The sequence below is a fragment of the Dendropsophus ebraccatus genome, chromosome 13 (genome assembly GCF_027789765.1).
Source record: "Dendropsophus ebraccatus isolate aDenEbr1 chromosome 13, aDenEbr1.pat, whole genome shotgun sequence".
Lineage (NCBI taxonomy): Eukaryota > Metazoa > Chordata > Amphibia > Anura > Hylidae > Dendropsophus > Dendropsophus ebraccatus.
Window position 1 is genome coordinate 20,535,388 of NC_091466.1, and position 20,610 is coordinate 20,555,997.

The window sequence follows — 20,610 nt, forward strand, 5'->3', positions numbered from 1 at the left end:
GGGAATAGAGCAATTTTAAACACATTTATTTATTTTTTTATTTCAGTCATTTAAGTTGCATATTGTTGTAAACATACCAACTTTAGGAACATATATAACATATCAGTTTTAACTTGGGGCGAATGGCATAAACACGAAACCCCCCAAAATGAAAACAAATTCCTTTTTTTTTTTTTTTTTCAATTTCACTGTTTCACAGCATACTTTATGGAATAATTAAGTCTGTCATTGTAAAGTACAATTAGTGGCGCAAAAAATAAGGGCTCATGTGGGTCTGTAGGTGAAAAAATGCAACTGCTATGGGCTTTTAAACACAAGGAGGAAAAAACAAAAACACAATAATTGAAATTGGCCCGGTCCTCTAAGGGTTAAACAATTTCATAAAATGGACACTTGTATAACATACATTACCCCCCCCCCCCCCCCCCAGTAATTTAAAGGAGTGGTGGAGTAGAGGGAATGGATTTCCATAAGGAAAATATGTTTCTTATTACATTTTTTGGTGTATTGTACGCTATGGGCTTTTAAACATGAGGAGGAAAAAACGAAAACGCAAAAACGAAAATAGGCCTGATCCTAAAGGGGTTAAGTAGACAAATTGTAAATGGGAATTTTTCATAAATTGTGTAGCATGACTCTCTTGTTCTACAGGCAATTTTGAATTTTGATAAATGAACATTTTTCAAATTTTTCATGAAAATGTGGATTTATTTTTACAATAAAAGACTCAAAATTTACCACTATGATAAAGTACAATATGTCATGAAAAACTATTTCAGAATCACTTGAATAAGTTCAAGCATCACAGAGCTATTACCACATACAACGAGACAGGACAGCATTATTGTAGGACACTTCAGCTCTCAGAGTGAGATAGAAAGTCGAGGCATTATGCACACTATAAAACAATGATTTAATTGAACTTTTATAGGAAACTATGCAGGCGGACATGTATTGCATGCATGTATTGACACACACATATTTATGCATTTAAATAAATTAATCAATTTATTTATTTATTAAATTAAATAATTAATAACATAATAAAAGATGATGCAATTTCATTGAAACCAACCAAGAAACCGATTGAAGGTCTAAAAAATATAAGAAGGTCAAAACATTGCATAAATTCATCTTCAGCACCTAAGTTTTTTTTCTGAATGAGTCTTTAGACTATAGTTGTTTCTTGTGGGTACAGATCTTCAGTTATGCTGTAAGAAAGAGACAGAAAAATCAATTAGAAAACCAAAAATATCTAATTCTATGGAAATGCAATAAGGCCCCAATCAACTATATACAAGATCAACAAAATTAAACTTCCCTAACTTAGCGTGCACTGAAGGGTGTACTGCTTTTCCAAATGGGATACAAATCGGACAATGTCCCTTAAGATGATGTACTTGCCATTTATTAAAGAAAATGTTGGTTCAAAAAGTTGCCAGTGGGTGGTGCTGTGTCTGATTCATCCTGTGCTACTTACTACAAGTCTATTTCTATTGGCCATTGACATCTCATGTCTACTACCATTTGTTTTTCGCTTTCATATTTAATACAAATTGCATGAATTTCTTGCAAGACTTTTGCTTGGTCCCACTTTTCTGTCCTTCTATAAGTCCAAGGGGTATGGAAATCATGCTGCAACTGTTAAATGTGTCCCCATTGGTTTTCAACAACACTTACCATTTTCAGAAGTAGGTTTTCCATCCACAAAGGCAGTAAGTCAGCTGTCAAAAAAAATGTGATGACTGGCGTGTAGAGATGTGCGAATTTACAGTAGGGACTAAAGAAATCTCTTCGTTCCTATCTGCAGTCTACTCATCAGGCTGCGAGCTTTGAAGTCTGCTTCCTCTGCTCCCTGACGTTCCTTCCTGGGTGCTGTGTAAGCATAGATCCAGTCCTGGGAAACTGGGAGAATTTTCCCACGACTGGATCCATCTTTTTTCCCAGCACCCAGGAAGGGACGTCAATAAGCAGAGTGGAGCAGACTTCAAACCCGCAGGCAGATAGGAATAAAGTGATTTGTTACTGTAAATTTGCTCATCTCTAATGCTGTGCCTCAGATCTACTAGTAATACATGTCTTTTAAACCATTTCAAGTAGGAATGAATCCATGTAAAATTGTCTGGTACTATGAGTTATTAATACAGAATGTTAGTCATTCAATATAATAAACATTAGTATATTAATTAAAAAAAAAAAGTCAAAATAACTAAAGCAGATTATCTGATTTTATATCATCCAAAAAAACAGGGACTAAAAAATGATCAAAAACTTGTATTCACACCAACTGAGTACCGATAAAAAAAAAAAAATACAACTCATCCTGCAAAGTAAGAAGCACAGCTACATATATTGAATAATAAAAAGTTATGGGTATCAGAATATGGTGATAGAAGAAGCAATAAAACATAGCAAAAATGACAGCAACTAAAGGCTATGTTGGCAGAAAAATTTAAATAAAAAGTTATTGCCCTTAGATGGTAAGAATGAAAAATTGAAACAGCCTTTGTCCTTAAAGAGTAACCGTCATGATTTTTTTTTTATTGCAGAAATCAGTAGTATAAGCGATTTTAAGAAACTCTGTAATAGGTTTCATCAGCCAAAAAAGCCTCCTTCTGTACTCAAGAAGCAATCTCCCAGCCTCCCCCCTGACTTCTTATCTGTGCATTATCAGGCAAACACGTCTTCATTACAGAGAAGCCAGTGAAGACTGGCTCTGCTCTCTCCATTGTAAGCCTATGGAGGGGGGAGGGGCCGACGGAGATGAGGGAGCAGGAAGAGGTGACATGAAGGTCAGCTGTTTGTAGACTCTCTGGGCACCTAAAACGCTAAATTCAGGTGTCAGAAAGGTCAGTGCTTATCTATGAACTTACTGAGAGAAGATTGCAGGGTTGTGCTGTGCAGGGCTGCTCAGTGCTCAGTCACTCCTAACATCCCCTCCCCTCTCCATAGCCACATAATGGAGACAGAAATCCTGCTTCATTTGATGTGAGGGGGGAGGCTGGGAGATTGCTTTTTCAGTACAGAAGGAAACTCTTTTAGTACATAAAACCTATTACAGAGTTTCTTAAAATCTCTTGTACTATTGATATTTAATGTTTTCAGAAAAATTACCCTGAAATGACAGTTACGCTTTAAAGCCACATTGTCATTTTTAGAAACCTTCAATATGTTTAGAGAGCTGCTGAGAGTATGAGTTATAGCCAAGGGAGGTTATAGCTGAGTGCCTGATCCAAGTTATAGCAGGAATCAGGCTCCCTTATGCTGCTATCAGTTAGATTAAGTGGCTGACCAGAGAGTAAAAGTACAGCCACACACTTACCTATAATTCGCGATCGCAGCAGGTCTTAAATGTGAGACTTAGTACATACGTAACTTCTGACATGTCTGTAAGATTTACTACAATTGATATTTATTGCAAATGACAGAACCAATTCAAGGAAGTTAGGAAAGAGAAAACACATTGCTGTATTATCTCCCAGATAACTAGTAATCGCTGGAGGTCCTAGCAGTAGATCACAACTAGAGATGAGCAAACTTAACTTGGTACGGTATGAACTCTGCTAAAGCATTGGCTTGGAGCAAACTCAAAACTAATGAAATTATGTTTGCCTCATGGCAGCAAGGGGAAGAAATAAGCATAATTACTAGAGATTAGCGAACCTCGATCATGCTCGAGTCCATCCAAACCCGAGCTTTCGGCATTTGATTAGCGGTGGCTGCTGAACTTGGATAAAGCCCTAAGGCTATGTGGAAATCATGGATATAGTAATTGGCTGTATCCATGTTTTCCAGACAACCTTAGAGCTTTATCCAACTTCAGCAGCCACAGCTAATCAAATACCGAATGTTCGGGTTCGGATGGACTCGAGCATGATCAAGGTTCGCTCATCTCTAATAATTACGTATAAGGGTAACCCATAATGCCTTGCAAACAGCTCCTCTGGAAAACCAGAAGATAGCTTATACGATGCTATACAAGCACATAAACATAGCTTCAGCAGCCATTTTAGAGATAAAAGGTGTTAGAAGAATAGTTAGAAGAATATCTCTGAGAGGACCAGTGAGCAGTGAATAACAGATAAATCCACCACCACCACTGCTGCTACTACTACTTCACTTTCCAGGCACAAAACCGGTCGCTATTCTCAAAAACAAATACTTTTTGGACCATTCATTAAAAAAAACAAAAAAACATTGCTTTATACACATTGCATCTGCCACCAAAAGGGAAGTGTTTTTGACCCTTTCTGTAATTATATAAAAGAAATATGCTATACTATAACTCCCTCCCACCGCTGCACAGTAAATTAAAATCACTGCAGTCTATGCTCGAGGCTTCAGTGATGCTAATTAAATGTTCCCTGGATGACACAGGCACAGAAGCTGTGCCTGTGTCATCTGTGGCGGGTCCCGGCTGTGAGTGATAGCCGGGAACCCGCCGCAACTGTCAGCACCCGAGCCATGCTTCGGTGCTGACAGTTAACCCTATAGATACTGCGGTCAGCACGACCGCAGCATCTATAGGCCTTCAGACAGGGGAATCTCCCTCTACAAAGGGAGATTTCTCTGTCTGGTAAACATCTGGGCTAGCAAATTCCCAATGGTATCCAAGGACACTGGAAGCCTCGGGCTTATGATCCCATAAGCTGAAGTAAAAAAAACTACTTGGGCACTGAGGCATCAATGACACATGGTCGTGACAGGGTTAAACAGCTGTTCGTTACCTTCGGGTCTCATCCATTTATCTCAAAACAGCTCCAAAGTACTTAAGTAGACTCCTCTGTGGCCTAACAGTGTTGAACCGGGCTTTTAGTGGTTGAACTAAGTTTTAGTGGTACTTGGTGATGGTGAAGTTCATATTTGGGCTGAATTAGTTTTATCTAAACAAAAGTTCAGTGAACTAGTCAAACTTTTTTCTTTTTTTTTTTTATGTTTGCTTATCTTTAGTCACAGCAGATGTTATGCTTTGTATTGCATAATACAATTATAAACTAATTGCTCTGTCACAGTCCACCTATAATGCTATGTCTGATATATTGCTATATATGTAAAGAATATATAGACGGGTGTGTACTTACGAATGTATACGAGGCCTTGAACCCTTTCTTCTCAAATAATTCATCACTAACAAAAGTCAGCTTCACGTTGTTGGTGGTCGAGGTAATATCAGCGATTTTGGATTCACCACAAAATTGACCTATTGTGGTAGATCCATCCAGGATCTTTACATAGTCATATGAGCAGGAGGGAGCATCCTCTGTACTAAAATCACTAAAGGTCATGGTAATCTGTGAAAACACATAGTATTGATAGAGAAATCATAATACAGTATATATCATTACTTTGTAACATATCAAATAATAATGAGTAGAGATGAGCGAATCTTGAGCTCCCTTGAGTAACAAACCCCATTGAAATCAATAGGAGATTCAAGCATTTAACCAGGAGCTCCCCTGTTCAGCAGGGAGGGTGCCTGGTTAACCTAAAAAAATTCTGTTCTAATTTTTATTTTTTTAAAGTCTGTTTTTAAAGTTTGTCACTGTTTTAACTCTGATGTTTTGTACTAAAAAATACACACTGCAGAACAATTCCTGTGTAATAAATACCATATATAGATGCATTGTCCTACAATGTATATTTTTAAGTTAAAACACTGACAAACTAAAAAAAAAAAAAAACATACCTTCTTTTCAGCAGGAGCTTTGATTTCGTAGACGCAATTCAAATTCGGCCCATAGGCATTGGGATAACCAGGGGAAGTAAACGTTGCTCTAGATGCATAGAATGTTCCTCCACATTTCACTGTAGGAGATATCTTTAATGTAGTGAAAACAGTACAAAAAAAACTCTTGCAATTGTTTATTTTGTGTATGTCTTGGTCTAACTAATATAAAATCTAGTAAGAGTAGTTTTAGTACAATAAAATGTGTGCATGGAGCACTCTTAAAACCCTTAAAGGGGAACTCAAGCTATCCCCCCAAAATAAAAAGCACAAAAAGTATAAAGGTGCACTCACCGATCCCCCGCCGATTGTTTGACACCTTTTCTGCATGTTTACCAGGCTCCTAGCCCCAGATTTAAACCTTTATAAATGATACCAATTTTACATCTTGGCACTCGGCCGGGAAACTACATCTCTCAACATGCATTGCACCTTTTAACCAACTGCCGGGTACCTGCCCCTGTCTTGTAGTTTCAGCCCACCACTGGCTTAATCTGCTTCTGCTGTGCACAGTAAATACAGTAACTATTTAACTATTTATTTACAAAGATTAGAAAAAGAGAGACTTTGATCAAACAACAGTGTGTCCTTTCCCCTATACTACTCAGGAGGGGCTGTTGTTTCCTTGCCCTTGGCTAGGTAATGACTGTGTGATGTCAGTAGTGGGAAGGGGTATATATGTGGTGATACAGCTTGGCTGGCAACAGAATAGACACAGATCATGTGACCTTTGTCTCAGAAGGGAGGGGGAGGACAGAGGAGTCAAGACAAATTGAACCAGGAAGTGAGGATTTTCAGCAAGTGTGAGTGGGGATGTGCTGCAGACAAATGGCACAATTCATGTAATAGAAACCTATGACAAGCAATAGATGGGTGAGGATTGAACAGGATTATATCTTCCTTAACTAGCATTACCCTTTAAAACTCTGTCCTGTACGAAATAACACTTATCAAAGAACTATATACAGTAACCACCAAGGATTTGTCATCAGTATAATTTCTTAAAATCTGTTCAATTACAAAAATTTGAAACTATCAGTATAACAATATACTAAAACATAATAGAGGAAATAAAAAGTAATACTTTACCTGAGCCATATAAGGCTCTGAAACCAAGACCAGCATCCTTGCTATCACTTGAAAACTCAACCAGTAGTTGGTTAGTAGATGCAATAATAGGAGGAATCAGCCCAGTCCCACAGGTTCTGTCCAACAACATTTGATAATTTTTAGTGGGGCCATCATAAATCCTAATATAGTCAGATGTACAATTAGGAGATGACTGGACGTCAAAGGCAATAAAGTTCAATGAAACCTAGAAATCATTAAAAAAAAAAACAAATAGATGTAAAATCAGTTGAATGGTCCACCAGAGGTTTTCAACTCTATTAGATAAATATAGAGAGGCTACAATGACCTGATGGCCACTTTCTTTCAGAGACAGCTGAAGTCTTGTTTCCACTTTGGGTGTATATTTTGCAACTTAAGGCCCTACTACATAAAGCGATTATCGTCCGCATTCGGCCGATACTGACCATTGTGGCCAATAATCATTTTGTGTACTAGAAGACAACGATCAGCCGACATGTACAATCTCAGCTGATCGTGTAATAGCGGCTTTAGATCCATTGAAGTGAATGGAGCCTAGCTGCAAACCACAACTGAACTAAAGACAAGAGTTCCTTTCTCAGTAATTCTGCTTCTTTGTTGCTTTACCTGATTTGATGGTGTTCTTATAAGCCAAACACAGTTGGCATTATGTGGGTAGGCAGATGGGTAGTTGGCTGATTTCAGAATTCCGCTTTTTTCATTAAGTAAAGTTGCACAGACATCTAAAAGGAAAATTATATCATTGTATAGATGTTATAATCTTAGATAAAAGCTCTTGAAACCGATAAATCTACGCAAACTTACCACATTGATACAAACGGTTGATCTTAGCCACATCTAGAGGGCTGATTCCAACTCTTTGTCCAATGGGAACATTTGGGTTAGGTTTGGGCATAATGGTGGGTTGTCCAGTAGTGTTGGTGAATTCGTACCTGTCAGATACAGAAGATAAAAACAAGGTGAAAATGAGATTGTGAGAAGACAATAGTTTCAAAATTTAGGAATATTTGAGGTTTCCATAGTAACCACACATTAGATTTTCACAACACAAAAAAACGTACTTGTCATAATGCATCACGGATCCGTAGTCATACTCCAGACCAAGATTATTGCTATCTGCTTTGTTAAAGTTTCCACGGTCAGCTATAAGAGAAGGCAGCTTTAATAGACCAAATAATGTAACTACAATATCAAATGTGTAGGACAACATTTTACCCAATGAACTTCTCAGACCATTAAAAGTTGCAGTATATGGTTAATTCTGGTCACAAACTGGAAATTAGACTTCAAACTTGTAAGCCAATAATTAACCAGATTAATAGATGTGAAGAACGAGTTTACTGGAAAAATAGATCACATACATATGTCTTATGAATATGGTCCCCTTGGGCCAAACTTAGACAATTCACCATTACTATCTCTCATACTTTGGACTAGACCGCTGTTGCCCCATCTATCTCCCCTCACACTTTTCTATCCCGGGCCTGTTATTAGGAGAAAGCAATTGTTCAATTGTATTGCTTTTAAAACGGCTCTGTACCCAGAATCTGCTTCCCTGCAAACCGCTTGTACCGTCAAAGTGTCTGTGCCTAAGGCCTGTACCACCCCTCTGTTCCTCCTCCCAGCCCTGCTTATCACTAGGAATGCCCCCAGGAAGATTTCTCCTATTCATCACTTGTCTGAACACTGCACATGGGCGGCGCCTCCTCCCCACCTTGCCCTGCCCACCAAGACCCCACCCCATCCATCGGGAGAGCGGGGGATACGACAGGCATATGCCAGGGGGAAGGGGGGAATCTGCGCCTTCTCCCTGGGGTAAGCCCCATTTAACTTTGATAAATGTCCCCCCTAGTCTCTTCTGGCACTGTTCTATCTGATTCTGTAATATTTTTTATTTTTATGTATTTACACATTAAATTAAAAAAAATTTGGAAAGAAAAAAACACTAAGTATATGTTCATGTTGAGAGTATTACCTGCTGAAATATACTGGTACCTAATTGTGACATAGTCGTCCCGGTCACTCCTCATGTGTTCATGGTAGAAGCCCAGGGCATGGTTTATTTCATGTTGTATAATTCCTCTATACATACAACCATTAGAGTCTACTCCAAGCATCTGACCTTCACCTAATCGCCCCACATATGCTACACACCTAAAAAGAGAGTTTCAACTTTATAATAGTGCTTCAGTTGGAGTTTAAATCTTCTCCATTTGAGTAACATATAGCAACCTCTACAGATAAATGACAATTTTACAAAACTACTTGAAAGATTGCGATTTTTTTAATCAAAGTCATTTACAAATTTTATAAATGACATCAGTTGATTTGAAAATATTTTTTTCACCAGAGTACACCTTTTATAGTACAACCTACCCCTTTGAAGACACAATATTGAGGTAGTCTTTTTCTGTAGTCCGAGGTACCAGTCTCACACAGGTAAGTGCTTCATATTCGTCCATGGAAGTTTTAAACAAGTTGTTTTCCTGATTATCTGGTCATGAAAAAATATGTTTATAATAAATGCGGAACAGTTTTTTTTTTTTTTTACATTACATATACAGAGGGAGAGAGACAGAGAGAGAAAGAGAGAGAGCATACCCTTGTCCATCAAATTCAACTAAGCAATAAGAACTTACTATACTTTGAGCCAAAAGAGTAAGGAAGAAGGACCATCCCATCTGCAGACTTGGGCCAGAAGCATGAACCGTTACATTTCACAGCACTGCGTCCAGGTTTAATCAATATGTCACCTTGAAGTAGGGCCAGCTTTTTTTCTGCATAAAGATAGTTATTTATTAAATGTTCTTCACATATAATAAAAGCAACTTCATACAGAGAGTTTCTACAAAAAGTTTTCAGTCTTCAGGTGTAGTAATATGTTCTCTACTTTGTTACATAAAGCGAATGTGGGGATGCTGGTGGTGCGGTCCTCTCTTTGAAATTCCACCCAATTCCCACTATCGGCAACGGCTTGGTCTTTTTCCAATTGCCGGTACATGGGAAAATATACAACTAGCTTTATTTTGAGTATCAAATAACGTCCATTGAAAATTGTTGCGTGAACATAGCCTTATTTAGAAATGTTCAGGCTTCAGAGCTGAAAGCTCCCAACATTGTCAGCTTATTGTCTATGTAATAATTTATTGGTGGTTAAAGAGAGACAGTAGGTTTATGCCCTAGCTAAGGGTAGCATACACAGAGAACAGGGTAGCTGAACAGAATGATGTATCACTGAAATTTTTCTGTGCAGCTAATTAGCAGATATCCTCCTAAATAGCATGGACAAGTTGTTCTCTTCATTATGTGCGTGAGTCCAGTGGTCCTAGATATTCATGAGATGCAGAAAACTCCACCCACCAGCTGCTGATTGGCAGTTATCTATCCATGCTGTGTATAGGCAGTCAACTGTCAATCAGTAGCTGGATGGCAGGGCGGAGGGATGTAGCAAGAATCCTATTCTCCTGCATATTAGGGGAACAGCTGAACAGAATTGTGTAAGTAATACACAATGTTCAGCATTTATTTTACTAGTTCATTCTTCCCTCATTTAAGGCAACATAAATCTGAGGGCAGATTCCCTTTAAGGTCTGGTTGTGGTTGTGACACTAGACACAGCACAGCAATGTGAAAGTGGATCAGTTCCCCTATTTTATAGAAGACTAGTAACACTGGCTACAAATACTGACCAAAATACTGACATAAACAAACATACCAAGTATAAATATAGCCTGAACAGTATATCTGACTACATACAGTACTTCCACATTACCTAGCAGAGTCATGATTTCTCTGGACTATAATAAAGGCTGTAACTACAAAGAATCATCACAAAATAATTCATGTAATAAACTATTTATTTTTGTGAATAAACTGAAGTAGACTCATTTTGTCATGTATTGTAATGTATGAATTCTATGTACCGGTATAATAATCTCCTACCTTTGTTGACCTTGATTATCCTGCTTAAGATTCCTTGAGGTTCTTCTGCATTCTTAATATCTGAAACTTAAATTAAGAAATCATGTATCTTTGTTGTTTTTAGAGGTTTAGTACTACTATTACTGTTATTATTTCTGTCACAAATTATATAATAAACACATAGGGGGGATTTATGAAGACAGGTGTACAAGTACGCCGGTCTTATATTAGGCCATACACCCCTTTCCCCGGCAGGATTCACTAAGAGGCGCGTGCCTCTCAGTGAATCCGGCCGTCCAGGTGCCTGCCTACCTGAGCCCGGCGTACTAAATTTGGATCATGATAAATGATTTGAATCATGATAAATGAGGCGCAGGAGGAGCCCATGCTGATGTCCTAAAACGACCTGGGCATTGAGGAATCAATGACCCCAAGTCGTGAAAGGGTTAAAAAAAAGTTAAAACTTTTTAAAAAAAAGTGCTCGCCCTGTGTCGTCAACTGTTTACTATATATTACCCAGAATAGGAACATCGTTAGAAAAAACTTAGATGATTATTGTAGAAAAAGACCACATGGTACAACTAGTTTGCCCTTATAATATTTATTCATTTACCTATTTTATCATGATACATGTATGTTTATCCAAATCATTTTTATATATTCACTAAAAGGGGTAGTTCACAAAAATTCTTTCAAATCAACTGGCGCCAGAAAGTGACAGAGATTTGTAATTTACTTCTATTACAAATATTTTTAAAGTACTTATCAGCTGGAAGACATTTAATCAGATTAAAAAAAAATAATTAATTGTAAAGCCTCTTTAATATGCTCTATATCATGAGTCTTGACTTTCTCACAGCCATTACAGTATATAATATTCTTCTACATTAGACATGGTTTACCCTTCCCTGAGCTAATTTTCTTGATCTTGTTTATCACATTTTCTGGTTGAGTAAAGAAAAGAAGAAAACATTCAATTTCAAGGATTTATAGAGAAAGCTCTGACTGAGTATGCTTAATATGTTAGGCCATGTGCAGATGCTGTAAGAGACCGGCCGTTCTCTGAACGGATGATCTTTAGCCCCGCAGAGTTCTGATGCGAGCACATCCGTGCGCGCCCATATCAGAACTCCCCACAGCACACTATGGAGCTTGCGGCCGCAGCTGCTCACTCCACAGTGTACACTGACATGAATTTTAGCAACCGCTATTGACTGAATAGCGGCCGCAGAAAACTGACATGTCAGTTGTTTGCGGCGCCGCTAGGGATCCCGGCCGGAGCGTATACTATGTGAATACGCTCCGGCCGGGATCCCATAGATGGGAAGGTAACAAACAGTATATTTTCGTAATAATCAAGGCCGTTGTACAACGGCCGAGGTTTTACAAAAATATACCTTGAGTGAACATAGCCTTATGTTGTATGCAAAGACTCCTTTGGTCAAACTATGTTGTAGTATAATGGACCAGCTAGATTTGTATGCTAAAGATGTTATTCCTTAAAGAGGATGTACCATCATGAACATCCTCTTTAATTTGACCCACCAATAGAACAGCGCCATCACAGGGAAGACGGTGCCGCGGTCTGTTTTTTGATCCACGGCCCGGTTCCCGTGTGCGGCGCCGTTCTATGCATGGGTACTGGGCTGGTGCTCAAGCACTCGAGGCCGGCCGGCCCGCCCCCGGTGGGAGGGAATTCCCTCTCCTCTATGACGCGGCTCCATTGATTCTAATGGTGCGATGTCATAGAGGGGAGGGAATTCCCTCCCACATGCATAGAACGGCGCCGTACACGGGAGCCGGGCCGCGGATCGAAAAACGGACCACAGCACCGGCTTCCTTGTGATGGCGGCGTTCTATCGGTGGGTCAAATTAAAGAGGATGTACCTGATGGTACATCCTCTTTAGGATTACATAACCTATACTGTGATTATAAACTGGGGCTGTGCTCCTCTACCAGAGGCTGTAAGGCCTCATGTGGCTCTTGGGCAGCCTACATGTGATTCTACTGCTATGATTTAGCTTTAAATGATGCTATTTACAAGCATTGCTAGGACAAAAATCTGGACAAAAAAACATATTATTGGTCATGGCTTTACAGTGTATCTTCCTTTGTATGTGTGATAACACTATGGGTGTGATAAATAGAGATGAGCAAACTGAGCCAAGGTTCAGGTTCATAGACAGTTTTTATTTATTATTAGAAATGAGCGAACCGGGCTGAACCATCGACATTTGACACCCGCTGTCTTCCTGTTCTGTGAGGAAGGTAGAGACAGCCCGAGTCCTGCCTCAAAAAATCAATAAAAAAAAGAGTAACAACCACCAAAGAGTGGCCCAAATATTTATATGAAGATCTTACCATATTCCTTTAAGCCAGTCATAGAACGCTGTGGAAAAGACATTGATAATCAATATTAACACTACAGTAAATGTAAAAAAAGAAGCAGATGTATACATGTAAAATATGTTGTATATTGACCAGGCTCATTTTTCAAAATCTGACCTGTATCACTTTATGCGCTTATAGCTCAGTGATGCTTTAAGCTAAAAAATTAGCATTTTATGAACTTTGAAATTCTCTGCTTCTAAAAAAAGAAAGTTGTATTACATAAATTAGTTACTAAGTCACATTACCAATATGTCCTCTTTATTCTGGCTTTATTTCATAAACATATTTTACTTTTTTAGGGTGTTACGGGGGTTAGAAATGTATCAGCAAATTACCACATTTTCGTGAAAGTTTCCAAAACTGATTTTTTTAGGGACCAGTTCTTATTTTAAGTTGATTTAGGAGGTTTGTATACTGGAAACCCCCATAAGTGACCCCATTTTGGAAACTAGACACCTTAAAGAATTAATCTAGGGGTATAATGAGCATTTTAACCCTACAGGGGCTGGAGGAAAGTATTCACCATTAGGCCGTAAAAAAATGAAAAATAAAAATTTTCCAATAATATATACATTTAGATTAAAGTTTCTCATTTTCAAAAGGAACATGAGAGAAAAAGCACCCCAAAATTTGTAACACATGTTCTCTTGAGTACTACGGTACCCCATATGTGGGTGTAAACCACTGCATGGGCACACAGCGGGGCTCAGAAGGGAAGGAGCGCCAATAAGCTTTTCCTTTGCATATTTTGCTGAAGAAGTTTCCGAGCACCAGGTGCATTTGCAGTGCCCCTGTAGTGTCAGCAGAGAAAAAAAACCCCATAAGTCACCCCATTTTGGAAAGTACACCCCTCAAAGAATTCATCTTGGGGTAGGATGAGCAATTTGACCCCACAGGTGTTAGAGGAAAGTATTCAAAATTAGACAGTAAAAATGAAAAACTCAAATTTTTTCCAATAATATGTTCCTTTAGTTTGAAATTTTTCAATTTCACGAGGAACAAGAGAAAAAAAAGTACCCCAAAATTTGTAACGCAGGTTCTCATGAGTATAACGGTACCTCATATGTGAGCATAAACCACTGCATGGGCACACAGCGGGGCTCAGAAGGGAAGGAGTGCCAATTAGCTTTTTCAATGCAGATTTTGCTGAAGAAGTTTCTGAGCGTCAGGTGTGTTTGCAGAGCCCCTGTAGTGCCAGCGGAGTAAAATCTCGCCATAAGTCACCCCATTTTGGAAAGTGCACCCCTCAAAGAATTCATTTTGGGGTGTGGTGAGCATTTTGACCCCACAGGTATTAGAGGAAAGTATTCAAAAGTAGACAGTAAAAATGAAAAACTCGAATTTTTCCAAAAATATGTTCGTTTAGTTTGAAATTTCTCAATTTCACGAGGAACAAGAGAAAAAAAGTACCCCAAAATTTGTAACGCAGGTTCTCCTGAGTAAAAAGGTACCTCATATGTCGGTATAAACCACTGTATGGGCACACATCAGGGCTCAGAAGGGAAGGAGCGCCAATTAGCTTTTTCAATGCAGATTTTGCTGAAGAAGTTTCTGAGCGCCAGGTGGGTTTGCAGTGCCCCTGTAGTGCCAGCGGAGTAAAATTTCGCCATAAGTCACCCCATTTTGGAAAGTGCACCCCTCAAAGAATTAATCTTGGTGTGTGGTGAGCATTTTGACCCCACAGGTATTAGAGGAAAGTATTCAAAAGTAGACAGTAAAAATGAAAAACTCGAATTTTTCCAATAATATGTTCCTTTAGTTTGAAATTTCTCAATTTCACGAGGAACAGGAGAGAAAATTCACCCCAAAATCTGTAACGCAGGTTCTCCTGAGTAGAACGGTACCCCATATGTGGGCATAAACCACTGTATGGGCACACAGCCGGGCTCAGAATGGAAGGAGCGCCAATTAGCATTTTCTCTGCAGATTTTTCTGAAGAAGTTTCTGAGCACCAGGTGCGTTTGCAGAGCCCCTGTAGTGTCTACAGAATAGAATCCCCCAAAAGTCACCCCATTTCGGAAAGTACACCCCTCAAAGAATTCATCTTGGGGTAGGATGAGCATTTTGGCCCCACAGGTATTAGAGGAAAGTATTCAAAATTGGCCAGTAAAAATGAAAAACTTGAATTTTTCCAATAATATGTTGGTTTAGTTTGAAATTTCAAAATTTCACAAGGAACAGGTTCTCCTGAGTACAACGGTACCCCATATGTGGGCATAAACCACTGTATGGGCACACAGCAGGGCTCAGAAGGAAAGGAGCGCCAATTTGCTGGAGCAAAACCGCAGCTAGTAACAGTTATTAGAATAGCGCAGTTACTAAAATACAATAAAAAAAATTAGATTACAGGTAATGTGGGGTGGTTACAGACAGTCTGGGGTGGTTCCGGGTATTCTAGAGGTGGTTACGGGCAGTCTGAGGTGGTTACAGGCAGTCTGAAGTGGTTACGGGCTGTCTGGGGTGGTTACGGGCAGTCTGGGGTGGATACGGTCAACATGGGGTGGTCACAGGCAACCTGCTGTGGTTACGGCAACCTGGGGTGGTTACAAGCAACCTGGTGTGGTTAGAGGCAACCTGGGGTGGTTAGAGGCAACCTGGGGTGGTTAGAGGCAACCTGGGGTGGTTATGGGCAACGTGGGGTGAATACGGACAACCTGCTGTGGTTACAGACAATCTGGTATGGTTACAGGCAACCTGCTGTGGTTACGGACAATCTGGGGTGGTTGCGGATAATCTGGGGTGGTTACAGGCAACCTGCTGTGGTTACGGATAAACTGAAGTGCTAATAGGTAATCTGAGGTGGGTACCTGTAATCTGGCGTGGTTACGGGCAATCTAGAGGGGGTCACTGGCAATTTGGGGTGGTTAGAGGCAAGGTGCAGTGTTCAGAGGCAAGGTGCGGTGGTCAGATGCAAGGTGCGGTGGTCATAGGCGATGTGCGGTGGTCATAGGCGACGTGCGGTGGTCAGAGGCAAGGTGCGGTGGTCAGAGGCGACGTGCGGTGGTCAGAGGCGACGTGCGGTGGTCAGAGGCGACGTGCGGTGGTCAGAGGCAAGGTGCGGTGGTCAGAGGCAACCTGCGGTGGTTGCGTGCAATCTGGGGGGTTACATGTAATCTGGCATGATTACGGGCAATCTGGGGTGGTTATGCCCAACCTGCGGTGGTTAGGGGCAACCTGGAGGGGTTACAGACAATCTAGAATTGTTACGGATAGAGTGAAGTGCTTATAGCTAATCTGGGGTGGTTACAGGCAATCTGGGGTGATTACGGACAATCTGGAGGGGGTCACTGGCAACGTGTGGTGGTTACGGGCAACGTGCGGTGGTTACGGGCAACGTGTGGTGGTTACGGGCAACGTGCGGTGGTTACGGGCAACGTGGGGTGGTTACGGGCAACGTGCGGTGGTTACGGGCAACCTGCGGTGGTTACGGGTAATCTGGGGGGGGGGGGGTTAGGGGTAATTTGGGAGTAAACTGCAATTATTACTATAATAAAAAGTGTGTGTTTTATTTTTTTGTATGTTTGTCACTTTTTGTACTTTATACATTCATTTTCACTATATTACTATTGATTACTGTGATATTTTCTATCACAGTAATCATAGTTCAGTGACAGAGACCAAATTGGTCTCTGTCACTTTAAATTTTCAGAGCTTGGCTGGTTGTGGAGCGCATGCGCACTTCATAACCAGCCAGGACGCCGAGGAGGAAGGAGCTCCGTGGATCCGGTGAGTATATGGGGAAGGGGGGGTGACTGGGGGACGGGGGTGACAGGGGGGGTGGGGGGCGACTCGGGGGGTGGGGGGACATCACTTTTTATCCCCTGTCACCAATCATTCATGGTGACAGGGGATAAAAAGTGCCGGCGGCACATGGCACAAGCGATCAGCGGTATATAGTATATACCGCTGATCGCTTGTACCGGGACCCCACAGGGGGGGTCCCGATGACTGCCCCATGCTCTCCGCTACCTCCGGTGGCGGAGAGCATGGGGCTTTCATTCATTTTTCTTTTTTGATCACTGTGAACAGACATTAGTCTGTTCACAGTGATCGCGGCGGCCATCTTGGATCCGATGGCCGCCGCGAGAGGGGGGGTTAGTGACTGGGGCACTAGGGGGCTGATCTGGGGTCTGATTTTTACTTATTTCATCTCCCCCCACCGTGGATTCACGGTGGGGGGAGATGAAATACAGCGGCGGCACCGGCCCATTAGTGACCGCCGTTTCGGCGGTCACTAAGGGGTTAATGGGGGTCAGCTGCGGAATCGCAGCTGATCCTCATTATCTCCGGTGTTGTACACAGATGAGAGCGGGATTGCTGTCCCTGCAGCGATCCCGTTCTCATCACAAAGCCCCGTCAAAGCCGGAACGTATATGTACATTCCTACTGCACGGGGCATGTGCAAAAGGAACGTATATATACAGATGGCTGACGTGAAGGGGTTAATATGTAACTACTCACATTCATTAATACTAAATAGATGTTGGAATAACATAGAGGAACTTGATGGACCCTATTTAAAGTGAATAGGAACTTTTCTCAGTGAGGAATCTAGTACAATGTCATTATTGCTGCTCATGATGAAAATCGTGCTGCAGATGTGATCAGAATATTATTTAAATTGTAAAGGGGTTATCCAGCGCTTTTAATTTTTTACATTGTGCTGCAGACATAAGGAAAAATATCAGAGTCTCCTGTATGCTTACCTCTCCACTCTCCCAAGGGAATTCTTCTACGATGTCTAAGGTGTACCCCGCAGGTCTAGCTGCCACCGCTTCTGGGTTAAACTCATCTTGGGGGTGACTGCCCACTCAGCCAATCACTGACTGAGACAGAATAGCACCAAGGCCAGTGATTGGTGAGCAGGATGTCACTCTCAAGACACTGCGACCATTGGGGACACCAGAGATACCGCAGAAGAACACTGGAACACAGAGAGGTAAGTATAGGCTCTTTGTTATTTTCCTTACGGCTGCAGCACAATAGCAAAAATAGCACAAAAGTACCGACTAACCCCTTTAACATTTTGTTAATATAATATATAGTGAAATAGATTTTACTTCTTTAATGCCATCCAAGCTTTTATTAAGCTCAATTTTTATTAAGTTTTCCAAATTTTCCCATACAATACAATACACATGTACTTACACAGTACACATTATGAAAGAACAATAAACAGAATGACACAAGAGAAATACAGTCCCACCAAGTTGCCATCCAAGCTTTTTAGACAATTCAATGAAAAAGAGACCTCATCCTCTGCAAAACTAGCAAAGAAGAAAACCTTAATGTCTCTACTATCCTGAAACATTATTTATTCTTAACAGGCTAAAAAAAAATAGAGCGAAAACTTGCAGAACCTATTAAAAGATAATATTATAATGCAATGGACATAAGTCTGCTATCTTACCTGTAATGGTGGAAGCACAGGGACACTTGTCACAGGTCCCAATGCAAAGAGTAGTAGGGCAAGGAGGTGCATCTTCTCCCCCATGTTGTAGAGATATCTGTAGAATATTGGAAGGATCGGCTGCTTTCCTAGTTGGTGCTAACCTTCGTGTCAGGTAATCCTTATATATCTGTAACTGATACAAATCTGTCCAATCACAAAGCAGAAATAAAAGGATCTGGAATGGTCAGAAGAAAAGCCAACAGATGTATAATTATCTTTATATTTCATGTCTTACCATTTTTTGAACGATTTAACGTAAGTTCAATGAGATTATTGTAATGAGATTAGTTTCCATGTCAAACTAAAAATGTTAAACCTGTAGAAAGCAACACTATTGTTTTACACCTGGTTATTAATACCTAATAGTTACAGAAAGGCTTTCCAGCTGTGAGGTCAACTGGATTAGTTAACACACTCCGAAAATGATGGCCTTTTTTATTGTTTGTCCATCACATCATATAACGTCAAATATCGCTCTTATTTTAATATACAAATAAGGTCCAATAAAAACATTCATTTTGACGGTGTGAACATGCAAGCATGCAAATGTACATTGACTCCTTATGTAACATGCCGGCACATCCAATTCTGCACACTGTTCCTGCAGTTGAACCTGCCGGCACGTCACAAGGATGACTGTTGAGCCAGCTCCTCCCAGACTTAGAGGGATGGAAAATAGATCCAGGTGTATGTTCAGGTGACTGTTGAGGGGTGTAGGCAAATGTTAGGTGGCTTCCACACGCGTTTCAAAGCTGCTATCTTCTTCCTCAGTGGCTGGGAAATGGTGTGAGGTAACACAGTTTCTGAGCGCCAGGTACGTTTGCAGTGCCCCTGTGGTGCCAGCAGAATAGAATCCCCCAAAAGTCATCCCATTTTGGAAAGTACATCCCTCAAAGAATTCATCTTGGGGTGTGATAAGCATTTTGACCCCACAGGTATTAGAGGAAAGTATTCAAAATTAGACTAAAAAATTAGACTAAAAAATTAAATTTTTCCAATAATATGTTTGTTTAGTTTGAAATTTCTCATTTTCACTCAGAACAGGGGAAAAGATGCACTGAAACATTTTTAACACAGATTCTCCAGAGTAGAATGGTGCCCCATATGTAGGCATAAACCACTGTATGGGCACACAGCGGGGCTCAGAATGGAAGGAGCGCCAATTAGCATTTTCAGTGCAGATTTTTCTGAAGAAGTTTCCGAGCGCCAGGTGCGTGCCATGTCCCTGTAGTGTCAGCAAAATAGAACCCCCCAAAAGTCATCAAATTTTGGAAAGTGATCAGGAGGTGTTTACGGCAATCTGGGGGTGGCAATCTGGCAATCTGGGGGTGTTTACTGGCTATCTGGGGGTGTTTATGGGCAATCTGGGGTGGTGACGGGCAATCTGGAGTGGTTATGGGCAATCTGGTGGTGTTTACTGGCAATCTGGGGGTGTTTACTGGCTCTCTGGGGTGGTGATGGACAATAAAGGGGGTTATGGGCAGTCTGTGGCACTCTGGGGTGGTTACAGGTAATCTGAGATGGTTACCGGTAAACTGGAGTGGTTATGAGTAATCTGGAGTGGTTACAGGTAATCCAGGGTGGTCATAGGTAATCTGGGGTGGTTACAAGTAATCCGTGGTGGGTACGGGTAATTCGGGGTGGTTACAGGTAATGCGGGGTGGTTACAGGTAATGCGGGGTGGTTACAGGTAATCTGGGGTGGTTACAGGTAATCCGTGGTGGGTACAGGTAATTCGGGGTGGTTACAGGTAATGCGGGGTGGTTACAGGTAATCTGGGGTGGTTACAGGTAATCCGGGGGGGGGTTACAGGTAATGCGGGATGGTCACAGGTAATCCGGGGGGGGTGGTGGTTACAGGTAATGCGGGATGGTCACAGGTAATCCGGGGGGGGTGGTGGTTACAGGTAATCTGGGGCATCTGACTTTTTATCCCCTGCGACCAATGATTTACGGTGATCATTAGTATATTACTACATAGTGATCTTTGATTCCTGATACAATACATTTC

General features: G+C 40.9%; 1 protein-coding gene across 1 annotated transcript; it reads right to left on the minus strand.

Annotated features, from left to right (window-relative positions):
- Nucleotides 1–501: 501 nt before the first annotated feature.
- On the minus strand, nucleotides 502–18,642 carry LOC138770461 (embryonic protein UVS.2-like). Its single transcript, XM_069949564.1, has 13 exons — nucleotides 18,559–18,642; nucleotides 13,119–13,146; nucleotides 10,778–10,837; nucleotides 9,475–9,612; nucleotides 9,212–9,329; nucleotides 8,811–8,989; nucleotides 7,897–7,978; nucleotides 7,640–7,767; nucleotides 7,442–7,557; nucleotides 6,815–7,040; nucleotides 5,687–5,805; nucleotides 5,082–5,291; nucleotides 502–1,211 (listed from the first exon to the last, which is right to left on the minus strand). Exons 1-13 carry the CDS (start codon nucleotides 18,640–18,642, stop codon nucleotides 1,203–1,205), a joined length of 1,497 nt encoding a protein of 498 aa, XP_069805665.1. The 3' UTR covers nucleotides 502–1,202.
- Nucleotides 18,643–20,610: the final 1,968 nt, after the last annotated feature.

Bases quoted from the DNA above. Each gene is read 5' to 3' on its own strand.
- LOC138770461 (XM_069949564.1), bottom strand. From the start codon at position 18,642: ATGGGGGAGAAGATGCACCTCCTTGCCCTACTACTCTTTGCATTGGGA. The intron at 7,558-7,639 runs GTAAGTTTGCGT...TTTTCCTTTTAG, and splicing joins CAACCGTTTGTATCAATGTG to ATGTCTGTGCAACTTTACTT. The intron at 5,292-5,686 runs GTATGTTTTTTT...GTGTTTTCACAG, and splicing joins AAGCTCCTGCTGAAAAGAAG to ATTACCATGACCTTTAGTGA.